Source organism: Meriones unguiculatus, chromosome 10 (genome assembly GCF_030254825.1).
Source record: "Meriones unguiculatus strain TT.TT164.6M chromosome 10, Bangor_MerUng_6.1, whole genome shotgun sequence".
Lineage (NCBI taxonomy): Eukaryota > Metazoa > Chordata > Mammalia > Rodentia > Muridae > Meriones > Meriones unguiculatus.
Window position 1 is genome coordinate 80,260,851 of NC_083358.1, and position 12,839 is coordinate 80,273,689.

Genomic DNA, 12,839 nt, shown 5'->3' on the forward strand with positions numbered 1-12,839 from the left:
ATAAAATTTAGTAGTATACACAGTAATATCAGCACATTATAATTTATCTAGAGTAATTAAGGGGATATTTCCTGCCAGTGGATCCGGCAATGCCTCATAGGTTCACTTCTCCATATGCTGTCGGAGCAGTGCTCTGTGTGTAGATTATGGGATCAATATGTTCTGAGGCTAATTCAGTACACGGCTTTAATTATGTGTGTAACCCTCTTTACAGCTCGTCACTTCTCTCGCCCTCAAATGTTCTTGAAAGAAATAATGAGAGCAATTAAGAATTCATATAAGGCACTAATTTTCCTCTTTGACATTTGTTATTATGTTTCCCAAATGAAGAGTACTGAAGAATCTCATATGTATTCTTGCTTAAAAATTTGTGTTCCATTTGAGCTCAGAGATAAGAGAAATTGCTTTTTTTTTCTTTGATGATTTTCATGCAATTTAAGGATGTAAAAGTAAGATAGGTTAGTAATACCTTAGATGTGAAGGGAGCACAGTTACACTCAGGATGAGGAGTAAGAGCTGAACACTGGCATTGCCCTTGTCGGGCCTTAATTCTAGAAGGTTCACATGTTATGGCAACACACAAAATTACATGATACAAAATGTGCATTAAACAGAATTTTCCCCACTAGAGATTTTCTTATATAGATAGGGAATAGAAATCAAATATAGGCTTATAATTTCTTGGAAAGTTGGGATACAGCCAGAGAAATAGTCAACAGAGTGAATATCATCTCCAATATTAGCTTTATTAATTTTAGATTATGGAAAGTATAGTTATTTTAAGTGTTTTCCTTCATTTATCAAGTGCTAATTAATGCTCCTTCTGTGTGTGAGTGGAATTAATATAGTTTAGGAAAAGCTCTATTATAATTTGCATGACAAATACTGTCTATATTGCAACACAACATACACAGCTCATGTGGTTAATGAAGATACATGTCCCAGAGCACAAAATAAAGCAACCTCAGGCATCACTGTGAAGACAAATTATGTGTTTAATAAAATAAATGGAAGAACTGTAAAAGAAGAGAATGCTGAAAGAGAATTTTAAATATCCTTATAAATAATTATGATGAAAAAATACCCTGCAATGTTCCTTATTCAATCATATTAACTTACCAGAAAAATATTATCATTATTGCACTGTCCAAATCAAATTATAAGCAATACTGATTAAACATATCATCATTATAAATTAATTTCTAATTCACTGTGGTAGAATTGAGCATAACAAATTCATTCTGTAATTATGCAGATGCCATGCACACATCTGTAATTGCTCTGCAATGATGGAACATGTGTTAATATTGGAGTTCATTTTTTGTTGTTATTCTTACCACTCAATTCCCTTGTGATAGTTGTTGCCATTAAAAAATTGAACCTCTTCAAATGTTTTTGGGCTTGGGAGATTGCTGATGATGGAAGGGTGCATAAGAAGAAATAAATAAAGTGCAGTTGTTCCTATTACAAAGAAAAGATATATATGTTAATAAAAAAGAGATTAAAATATCAATGTCATATTTTCTACATAAAACTTTATCGTTTATTTCTATTAAAGTTTATTTCTTTTGATTATATCATTTATTTTTATTACTAAAGCTTTATCATTTATTTCAATGAAGATGATTTCTGTTACATAATGGCATTTACAGATGAGAAAACCAAAGTCAAATGTCTAATAAATGAAAAGGCCAAGAGGTGGATACCCAGTGCACAGCTCCCTAGAGGCACAACATTAAACATTAGATTCTGAAACTCTTTCTTGGTAAATAAAATATTAAGTTCCCCTCACACATACAACAACATCTCCTTGAACTCTTGCCCCTTCATATGCAGATTTAAACTTTTTTGTTTTTTAATTTAAATTTATTTTTTTATACTTTATTCTTTTAAAATCCCAATTGTATTCCCCTCCCTCATTTCCTTCTGGTACCACACTGGCTCACCCTTCCACCCCATCTTCAGCCCTATGTCTCAGAAAGGTGGAGCCCTCCAACCCCAGCCTATCCAGTCTCAATAGGACTGCCTGCATCCTCATCCTCTGTGGCCTGGCAATGCACCGTCCTGCCCCCATCCATCAGGGAGAAGTGATCAAAGAGCAGGCAAGTTAGTTCCTGACAAAGAGAGACACTGATCCCCTTACTAGGGAACCCACATAGAGACTGAGCTGCCTATCAGCTACTTCTGAGCAGGGGGCCTAAGTCCTCTCTATGCATGGTCCTTGGTTGGTGTATCAGTCTCTTCAGGACTCCATGGGCCCAGATTTGTTGGCTTTGTTGGTCTTCTTATGGAGCTCTTATCTGCTCTGGGTCCCTCTATTCATATACTCTTTCTGACAACTCCCTGTGGTCTGCCCAAGGTTTGGCTGAGAGTCTTAGCATCTGGTTCAATCCAATTCTGGGTGGAGTCTTTCAGAGGACATTTATGGTAGGCTTCCATCCAGTTGCCTCTCTTCAACTGCCTCCATTTTCTATTCTATTTGCCCTTCTGAATAAGAATTAATCATCCTCCCTAGAGTACTAATTTCTATTTAGTTCTTTAGGTATGTGGATGGAAGTATGGTTTTCCTGTATTATATGGCTAATATCTGCCTATAAGTGAGTATATTCCATGCATGTCTTTCTGGTTCTGGGTTATCTCAATCAGGATGATCTTTTATAGTTCTATCCATTTGCCTGCAATTTTCATGGTTTCCTTGTCATTAATAGCTGAGTAGTATTCCATTGTGTAAATGAACTACAATTTTTGTATCTATTCTTGGGTTGAAGGACATCTAGGTTGTTTCCAGATTCTGGCTATTATGAATACAACCGCTATGAACATAGTTGAGCAAATGTCCTTGTTGTATGGTGGCACATATTTCCAGTATATGTTAAGGAGTGGTATAGCTAGGTCTGGGGGTGGTACTATTCCAAAATGTCTGAAAAACCATCAGATAAATTTCCCAAAGTGGCTGAACAAGTTTGTATTCCCACCAGAATCAGAGGAATGTTCCCCTTTCTTCACATCCTTGCCAGCATAGAGTATCACTTGAGTTTGATCTTAGCCATTTTGATGGGTGTAAGATAGGATCTCAAAGTTACTTTGATTTGCATTTTCCTGCTGACTAAGGAAGTTAAACATGTCTTTAAGTGCTTCTTGGCCATTTGGTATTCCTCTGTTGAGAATTTTCTGTTTAGTTCTGCACCAAATTTTTAATTGGATTATTTGGTTTGTGGGAGTTTAATTTCTTCACTTCTTTAAATAACCTGGATATTAGCCCCCTGTTGGATGTAGGGGTGGTGAAGATCTTTTCCCAGTCTGTAGGCTGTTGTTTTGTTCTGGTGACAGTGTCCTTTGTTTTACAGAAGCTTTTGAGTTCCATGAGGTTCCAGTTATTGATTGTTGATCATAGAGCTTGTGCTGTTGGTGCTCTGTTCAGGAAGTTATCTATTGTGTCAATGTTAGAGGAAAAAGTAAGGAAGAGCCTTGAACTCACTGGCACAGGAGACAACTTCCTGAACAGAACACCAACAGCACAGTTTCTAAGATTAACAATCAATAAATGGGACGTAATGAAACTGAAACTTCTGTAAACCAAAGGACACTGTCATCAAAACCAAACAACAGCCTACAGATTGGGAAAGGATCTTCACTAACCCTATATCTGACAGAAGACTGATATCCAGAATATATACAGAACTTAAGTTAAACACCAACAAACCAAGCAATGTAATTAAAAAATGGGGTACAGAGCTAAACAGAGAATCTCAATAGAGGAATTTTGAATAGAAAAGAAACATTTAAAGAAATGTTCAACAACCTTAGTCATCAGGGAGATGCAAATCAAAACAACTCTGAGATTTCACCTTACACCAATCAGAATGGCTAAGATCAAAAACTCAAGTGACAACACATGCTGAAGAGGTTGTGGAGAAAGGGTAACCCTCCTCAATTGCTGGTGGGAATGTAAACTTATACAATCACTCTGGAAATAATTCTGGTACTTTCTCAGAAAGTTAGGAACAGTGCTACCTCAAGATCCAGCTATACCACTCCTAGGCATATATCCAAAAGATGCTCAAGTAGACAACAAGGACATTTGCTCAACCATGTTTGTGGCAGCTTTATTCATAATAGCCAGAATCTGGAAACAACCCAGATGTCCCTCAATGGACGAATAAATACAGAAATTGTGGTACATTTACACAATAGAATATTACTCAGCTATTAAAAACAAGAAAATCATGAAATTTGCAGGCAAATGGTGGGAACTAGAAATGATCATCTTGAGTGAGGTATCCCAGAAGCAGAAAGACACACATGGTATATAATCACTTATAAGTGGATATTATAAGCCATATAATATAGGATAAACGTACTAAAATCTGTACACCTACAGAAGGTAAACAACAAGGAAGACACTAGGGAACATCCTCAATCCTCATTCAGAAGGGCAAATGAGATAGACATCGGAAGCAGGAGATAGACAGGGAACAGGACAGGAGCCTACCACAGAAGGCCTCTGAAAGACTTTACTGATACAGTATCAAACCCGAGGCTGAGAATCAGCCAAACTTTGGGCAGAATGCATGGAATTTTATGAAAGAAGGGAGAGATAGAAAGACCTGGAGGGAGACAGAACCTCAAAAAGGAGACTAACAGAGAAAAAAAAAAAAAAAAAAAAAAAAGCCCAACCCCTGAGGGCTCTGAAGAGAATGATACTCCAAACAAGGACAATGCATGGAGAGAACCTAAAACCCTTGCATGGATAGAGCCCATAGACTCATTCTCCAAGTGAGTACCCTAGTAAGGGGAACAGGGGCTTTCTCTGACATGAACTTAGTGTCAGGCTCTCTGATTAACTCCCCTTGGGAAGTGCAGCCTTGCCAGGACACAGAGGAAGACAGTGTAGCAACCATTCTTGATGAGACCTGATAAGCTATGGTCAAATAGAAGGGGAGGAGGACCTCCCTATCAGTGGACTAGGGGAGGGCCATAAGGGCAAAAGAGGGAGGGAGGGTGGGATTAGGAGGAGACAAGGGAGAGGTCCATACATATCTGTGATACAAATTGGATAAATTGTAGTAAATGATAATAATTTAAGAAAACCATGGCTGTGTGTTGGATTTTGTGACATGCTTTTTCAGCACCTTAGATGATCATGTTTTTTTTTTTTCTTTTTTTTTTTCTTTCATTTTGTTTATAGGGCAGATTACATTGATGAATTTCTGTATACTGAACTACTCCTGCATCCCCGGGATAAAGCCTTGGTCATGATGGATAATGTCTTGGATGTGTCCTAGGATTTAGTCTGCAAGTATCTTATTGAGTATTTTTGCTTCAGTGTTCTTAAAAGATATTGCTCTTAAGTTGGCTTTTTTTTTTTTTTTTTTGTGGGTCTTTGTTTGGTTTAGGTATCAAGGTGACTGCGGCCTCACAGAATGAGTTTGGTAATGTTCTTCTGTTTCTATTTTGTGTATTAATTTGAAGAGTATTGATATTAGCTCTTCTTTGAAGGCCTGGTAGAACTTTGTACTGAAACCATCTGGCCCTGAGTTTTTTTTTTGTTTTGTTTTGTTTTGTTTTTTTGTTTTTTGTTTTTTTTTTTTTGGTTGGGAGACTTTTGTTTGCCTGATCTTGATTCAACTTTGGTAAGTAGACTTTATCAAGAAAATTGTTCATCTCATTTAGATTTTTAAATTTTGTAGCATATAGGCTTTTGTAGTGAGACCTAAGATTCTTTGGATTTCCTCAGTGCCTGTTGTTATGTCTCCCTTTTCATTTCTGATTTTGTTGATTTTGATAGTGTCTGTCTGCTGTTTAGTTAGTTTGACTAAGCATTTGTCTATCTTGTTGATTTTCTCAAAGAACCAGCTCTTGGTTTTATTGATACTTTGAATTTTTCTTTTTGTTTCTAATTTATTGAGTTCAGCCCTAAGTTTGATTATTTCCAGCTGTCTACTACTATTGGGTGTGTTTGTTTCTTTTTTCTAGGGCTTTCAGGTGTGCCATTAAGTTGTTAATATGGGATGTCTCCAATCTCTTTAGGAAGTCACTTAGTGCTATTAACACATTCTCTTATTTTAACCCAAAATAATATTCTGTAGACCAATTTTTCCAGTTTCCTTACCATTAACTAGATTAATTCATTTTAAAAACAGTTAGTGTTGGTGTTCATATTATATGTTCATAACTGGATATGTTCATATCCAGTTAGTGTTCATATTATACTCTGTGGTTCTCCGAAGCAATATTAAATCATATACTTAACGTGAATGAGAAACCCACTCAAGGTTAGTTTTCAGAAATCTGGGTTCAATTTCCTTCTGCAGTCAGATGTCACACGTATAGAAAGCCTCTCTAGTTTGGGAACCTAAATCTGATATGTCATTGATTGATGCTTAATTTCAGTCAAGTAGATCAATAGACTCAATAGAAGCTGATATGCTATTCATTATATGCCACAAGAGTGATGATTGGTAATAATTCTTGATTAAAAAAAAACATATGTGTGTAGACATAAAGTTACTGCATAATTCAAATGCTGATTTCTGTACCACCAAGTCTGGATGCAATCCTTGTTCTGTAAACACTGCTCCCCAGTTGTCCCCTGATAGGCTGATAAAACAGCTTACAGCTCATTGCTGTGCTTAGGAAAGAATAGGGCTGAACTTCCTGCCAGCCAGGGGAAGAGGAGTTAGAGGAGGAAGCAGGAGAGTCATCCACGGCCAGGTATCCAGGAGGGACTAGGAGAGAGAGAAATGACAAAGTGCAAGTGCTTCTGAGATGTACACTGAGAGGAAGCCAAATTAGCATAGAGGATCAATGAGTTAAAACTACTCAGTTCTTGTTCTGTGAAGGTTGTTAAAATAACATAATAGAGTCTCAATTATTTGTGTGGAAACTGAATTAAGTGAGGAACCGAGAAGCACAGTTTTATAAAAATAACTGTAACTCATGTGCTAACCCTAATAAATGTTAAGTGTATTTGTGTATTTGAGTCAAGTACATAGGTAATAGAAGGACTCAAAGGAAGCATGAATAGCTAAAGAAAGGCACTAACAATGAATCTAAGGGAGCCATCCCTTTGCATTAGAGTGTATAAGCATGTAGATATTAAATATATTTAACATGCGGCTCCAAGTTTTATTGAATTAAATAAGAAACACAACTCTTTTAAAGGCCATGTAGATTGTATTTAAGCAAAGTTAAATACAGTAGCAGGTTTTAATATTCTGGGTCTTTTAATGTATGCATCTTTTAATTAATTAGTTAATTATTCCCCTGAATAAACAAAATTATAGAGAAAGCCATTTGGCCTCTTAAATGATGCTCTAAGACCATGGTCCTATTTCTGAATGTCTTATGCAGGGGCTGTCATCCAAGTTATCTCTTTTTTTGCTAAATGTTCTAAGGCAACCTGCATGCTGTGCTGGTCATTTATTTATTTTTAATAAAATTTAAATGAAAAAAACAAAACTAGGTACAAGTTAGAGACATTGGAAAGAGGGAACCTTAGTTGAGAAATTACCTCTGTCAGGTTAGCCTGAAGGGTAGAATGAGAGGAATTTTCTTGAATAATGATTGCTGTTGGAGGGCCCTGCTATGCTTGGGAGGTAGTCTTGGGAATTAAGGTATAAGAAACAGAAAAAAGTGAGCTTGGAAGCAAGCCAGTAAGCGGCATCCAGGGGTTTCTTCCTCAGGTCTTGACTCGAGGTTTCTGCCTTGAGTTCTTCTCTGACTTCCCTCAATGATGGACTGTGGTCTGAGCACATAAACCTAATAAAATATTTTCTTCAAAGTTCCTTTTGGCCATGGTTCTTTTCACAGGAATAGAAAGTAAATTAGGATATGCAGGCTTTAAAGCACTAGTTGCTACGTAAGCTAAACCTGGGTAAAATTTATCTTTCTATTTTTCTTTTCTTTCTTTCTTTCTTTCTTTCTTTCTTTCTTTCTTTCTTTCTTTCTTTCTTTCTTTCTTTCTTTCTTTCTTTCTTTTTTCCATAACAGTGCTTGATAAATCTACTCTGTCTAAAGCTATTCTTCTTTAGGAAGTGCCTCTCAACTGATTTGGCAAAGAGTTCCCATTTAGGATAACACAGTAATTAATTCCCAAGTAAGTCTTGTGGTCGGTAGTACTGGAAACCATGCGCAAACATATATTAGTGAAATTAAATTTGATCACAAATGTGACATTTCTTTTTAGGCAACAGAAACAGGCTACTTCTCAGTCTTCTCAGTCTTGTGTTAGCTGGGGAAGATGTTTCTTCCATGTATTGTGTGTGTGTGTGTGTGTGTGTGTGTGTTTGTTGCAACACAAGGTCTAAAAGTATTTTTAGCCTTTCAGAAGTATTTATTGTATTGCAATTGCATTAATTCTTTGAGAATTTTGTAAATTGTATTATGAATATAGTCATCACCCTTCTCCTTCTTACTCCTCTCATATCCATCTTCTCTAACTAACCAACTTTGTGTACTTTAAAAAAAATGTAGGCATTCAGACCCAATTTGTGTTATCCATATGCTCTTGGATATATGGTATTCCTCACCCTCTTATCCCTGAGTACTGGGGAAGAGGTTTGATATAGCTGTGTAATTTAGGCCTGCACATTCTACAGTACTCATTATCTACAACTGACAAGTTGAGGTCTCTCTGTTAATTGTCATCTATTGAAAAAGAAAAAAGAAAAAGAACTTCTTAATTTATGGATATAATAAGTCATTAGTGGATAGTTTACTCCTATTCTCATTAGGCAAAGAAATAGTAATACTTTCTCCTGTCAGTCCCATGCTCTGTCAATCTACAGAGTCAGGGTGCAGATAATGTTGCTAGGTATGGGTCTCATCTTGTGGAGAAGCCCTTAATTCTAATCAGAAACTGATTAGTTGGTTACTCCATAATGTTTATGTCACTACTACTGCAGCAGTGTGTGTGTGTGTGTGTGTGTGTGTGTGTGTGTGTGTGTGTTGCAAGGATGGTTATTATTGTAGTACTTAGAATGCAGAGCCAGATAAAAATGCTGAATTGATGATTATTTTTCTCCTCCTCTCATAGCATGGATAGCAGTGTTCAGAACCATAAAAGCTAACCAGCATGAATGAAGCTTATGGGTCAGTACCAGCTTGGTTTCTCCATGTTCTATGATTCAAGCATGTAGTATATTCAGCAATATAATCTTACCATCAAGTCTTATAAGGTAGCTTAGAATATTGGCAATGACTTGTAACGTTCGATCAATAAGATCTTATTTGGCACTAGCTCCAAAGATGGTACCTATATCTGGTAAAGGCTATTTTCAGCCTATGTTGCCTAATAGGGACTTGGTTTTTCCATTTGAAGTTAACTACATGTAAACTTGTTTATTTACTCATGTATTGGAGAAGTTACTACAGTAATATATTTCTCTATGTCTTTTTTTGAGAGCTATTTTGTGTTATTTACCCCTTTTAATATTCCCTCCTCTACATTATATCCTTCCCAGTATAACACTTTCTGTTCTGTTATTCTCCTTTGATCCTTTATACCACTGCACACTCTCTCCCAGCGCTTACATGCTTCTGTTCCTAGCCCTTTGCCAATTTCCTGGCCTCTATAAGTATTCCAAATGCAACACATATATCTGAAGATTAAAAGATATTGTTTCCTGATTTCTTTCTCATTATGTTTGTTACTTACTTACAGAAAGGATAGAGACTATTGTGTATTGGTTTTGTATCCTACTTTACTGAATGTATTTATCAACCGTGGTCATCTAGTGGAGTCTTTAGGGTCTTTATGTTGAAAGTCATTTCTAAAAATAAGGATATTATGACTTCTTCCTTTCCTATCTGTATCCCTTTTATGTCTTCATTTATCTTATTGATCTATCTAAGACTTTAAATATTACATTGAACAGGCATAGGAGTAAAGTAGACATCTTTGCTCCTTCCTAATTTTTGTGAAAATGACATGAGCTTTTCCTCATTAAAAAATATGTTAGTGGTGGGCTCATTTGGTGAATCATATTTAAGATTTATGTATGTTGAGCAAGTTTTAGAATGAAGCCAACTTTATAATTTTAGATAATTAATGTGTTCTTGAATTTAGTTTGCAAATATATTGTATTGAAAAGCTTGGCATCTATGTTCAGTAGCAAGACTGACCTATAATTTTCTAATTTAAATGGATTTTTGTATCAGGTTGGCACTGGCTTTATAAAAATAATGTGAAAATGTTTATTTTTTATTACATGAAATAGCATAATAAGTATTAACACTAGTTATCTCTTTATGTTTGTGAAATTCTTTTTATAAAATGCAACCCACGCCCTTTATTTTTTTTCAGTTGAGAAATTTTTTGTTATCACTTCTATGACATTTCATACTAAAACAGTTATATTCAAATTATTTATTTTACCTTTACTTAACTTTGGTAGGAGTGTGTGTTTGTATGCCTGCATTTTTTTTATTTTATATTTTCTAGTTCGTTGAAATACAGATTTTTAAAATATGTCCTTATGATTGTTTGAATTTCCTCAGACTCTGTGGAAAAATCTCCATTTTTATCTCTAATTTGGTTAAATTAGATTCTCTCCTTATTTATTTTGGTGAATCTGGTTAATGTTTTGCCAATCTTGTTACTCTTTTCAAAGCACAAGCTTTATTTCATTGATCCTTTGTCATTTTTAATCTCTGTTTTTATTAATTCTAGCCATGTTATTGATTATATTTTTTCTCCTGCATTAGGAAGATGTTGTTTTTATTTTTGCAAGAAATTAAGATGCATCATTAAGTTTTCTATTTGAGAGTTTTCATATTTTCTGATACAGGAAAATAGTACTATAAGCTTTGTTGTGTTTCATATATTTTGGTATATAACATTTTCACTATATTATTCAATTCTAGGATTTTTTAAAACTTTTTTTCTTAATTTCTTCTTCGACACAAATATAATTCACATTCAGAAGGGTGTCATTTTGTTCTCATGAGTTCATTTACTTTCTGCCATTTCTATTCCTATTGATACCCAGTTTTATTCCAGTGTGCTCAGATAGAATGCATATTGTTATTTCCATTTCAGTACATGAGTTGGGACTTGTTTCCATCCTAATATGTATTCAGTTTTGGAGAAAGTTTGATGGGTTTTTGAAAATAATATGTATTCTTCAGTGTCTAAAATGTTCTGTAGATATCTCTTAGGTTCACTTGATTTATGATGTCATCAATTTCCAGAATTTCTCATTGATAGGCAAAACTTTTCTAAGCTCCTAGGCCAAGCTGCTGAAGACAGAAGGACTATATCTTATAAATAGAAGATATGGTGTAGAGTTTGTAACCTCAAACGCCAAATATACAAAGGAAATCACTATCTAACCCAACTATGGAGCAGTACCTTTCTGAACGTTGTAAACAATAACAATTGATAATTTGACATAAACCTTTAAAGCCAGAAAGTCTGGAAAGACATATTTCAAGTCCTAAAATAAAAAAGAATTAACCCAGATTATTATACCCACCAAAACTCTTTGTTAAACTTGAAAGAGAAATGAAATGAAAACCACCAAGACATATTTGACTACAATGGCCACTAGAAGAAATATGCCAATCTGGATATGAGAAACACATTCAAGAAGTCACAGGAAACAAAGGTAGCATGGACTGGTTCTTAGACTCAAGGGTAGATAGGCCAACTGGATGCTCTCCATCAGGTTGTAAGTAGGGTTCTAGGTATCCAGATTACAGTGTGGTAGCTAGAAGTCCCTAATGAGGACCAAGCTTAGATCTGGTGCTCCACGCCTTGTGAGCAGGCTCCTCAGACATCTTTCATTGCCTAAGTTGTTTTATGCTGATGAGTGATGGCTGACATAGTAACACTAAAAACAGAAGGAATTCTGTGTTTCCGGTTCAAGACAGGAGCACTATACATAATCCAAGTAGTGGCTGTGGTAGCTATTAGTGAGGTTTCTAACATTAGCCACACAGTGCAGAGTTCCTGACTTTGAAAGCCCACTGTTTGCTTATTCAGCTACCAGGATGTGGTTAAAATGTTCCAAAAGAAAACAGCTGACAGCAAATACTTTGGAAGCTACAACGGTGGAAATATCAGAAAGCAACAGGAAAACAAGAGATAATACCTGAGAACAGAAGGCTTCAAAAAGCTAAATCATTGAAACAATGAGCCTCCCTGTTTTGGACCTTCCAAAGGGCTTCAAATGTTGGGCGTTCTGACACTGGAAGCTGTGGCCTGCAACTGTGGAGCACAAACGTCCTGGCTTTAAAGGTTCACTACTCCCTCACACCTGAGCACCCTACTGCTGCATGTTGCCAGCTGTGAAAGCTTGAAGCTATGAGTCTGTATTGTTGAGTGTCTACAGTATAATCTTCAGAGGTATGCAGCTATGTCACACAGGATCTTATGTCTGCTGACACTGGGAAAACGACCTCCTATTTCCATCTTAATGAAGTGAGAGAGCCCAAGGCAACTGTTTTTTTTTTTTTTTTTTTTGATAGAATTTAAAAGAGTTAGAAAATAATCCTTATTGCTTAGCTTCTCTAGTTGTCTAGATTTTAGTATGGTTATCCAATATTATATGTCTAATAGCCACTTGTAAGTGAGTATATACCATGTGTGTCTTTCTGCTTCTAGGATACCTCACTCAGGATGATCTTTTCTAGGTCCCACCATTTGCCTGCAAATTTCATGATTTTCTTGTTTTCAATAACTGAGTAGTATTCCATTGTAAATGTACCACAATTTCTGTATCCATTCCTCCACTGAGAGACATCTGGGTTGTTTCCAGGTTCTGGCTATTACGAATAAACCTGATATGAACATGGTTGAGCAAAGGTACTTGTTGTGTACTTGAGTATATTTTGGA

General features: G+C 35.8%; 1 protein-coding gene across 4 annotated transcripts in view; it reads right to left on the reverse strand.

The window, feature by feature from the left end:
* Ndst4 (N-deacetylase and N-sulfotransferase 4) overlaps positions 1–12,839 on the reverse strand; it is a 351,768-nt gene that overhangs the window by 19,640 nt on the left and 319,289 nt on the right. For all 4 annotated transcript variants that reach the window (XM_060392790.1, XM_060392791.1, XM_060392792.1 and 1 more), the window contains one exon: positions 1,338–1,461. In XM_060392790.1, the coding sequence (XP_060248773.1) occupies positions 1,338–1,461 (124 nt within the window). The remainder of the gene's footprint in view (positions 1–1,337; positions 1,462–12,839) is intronic.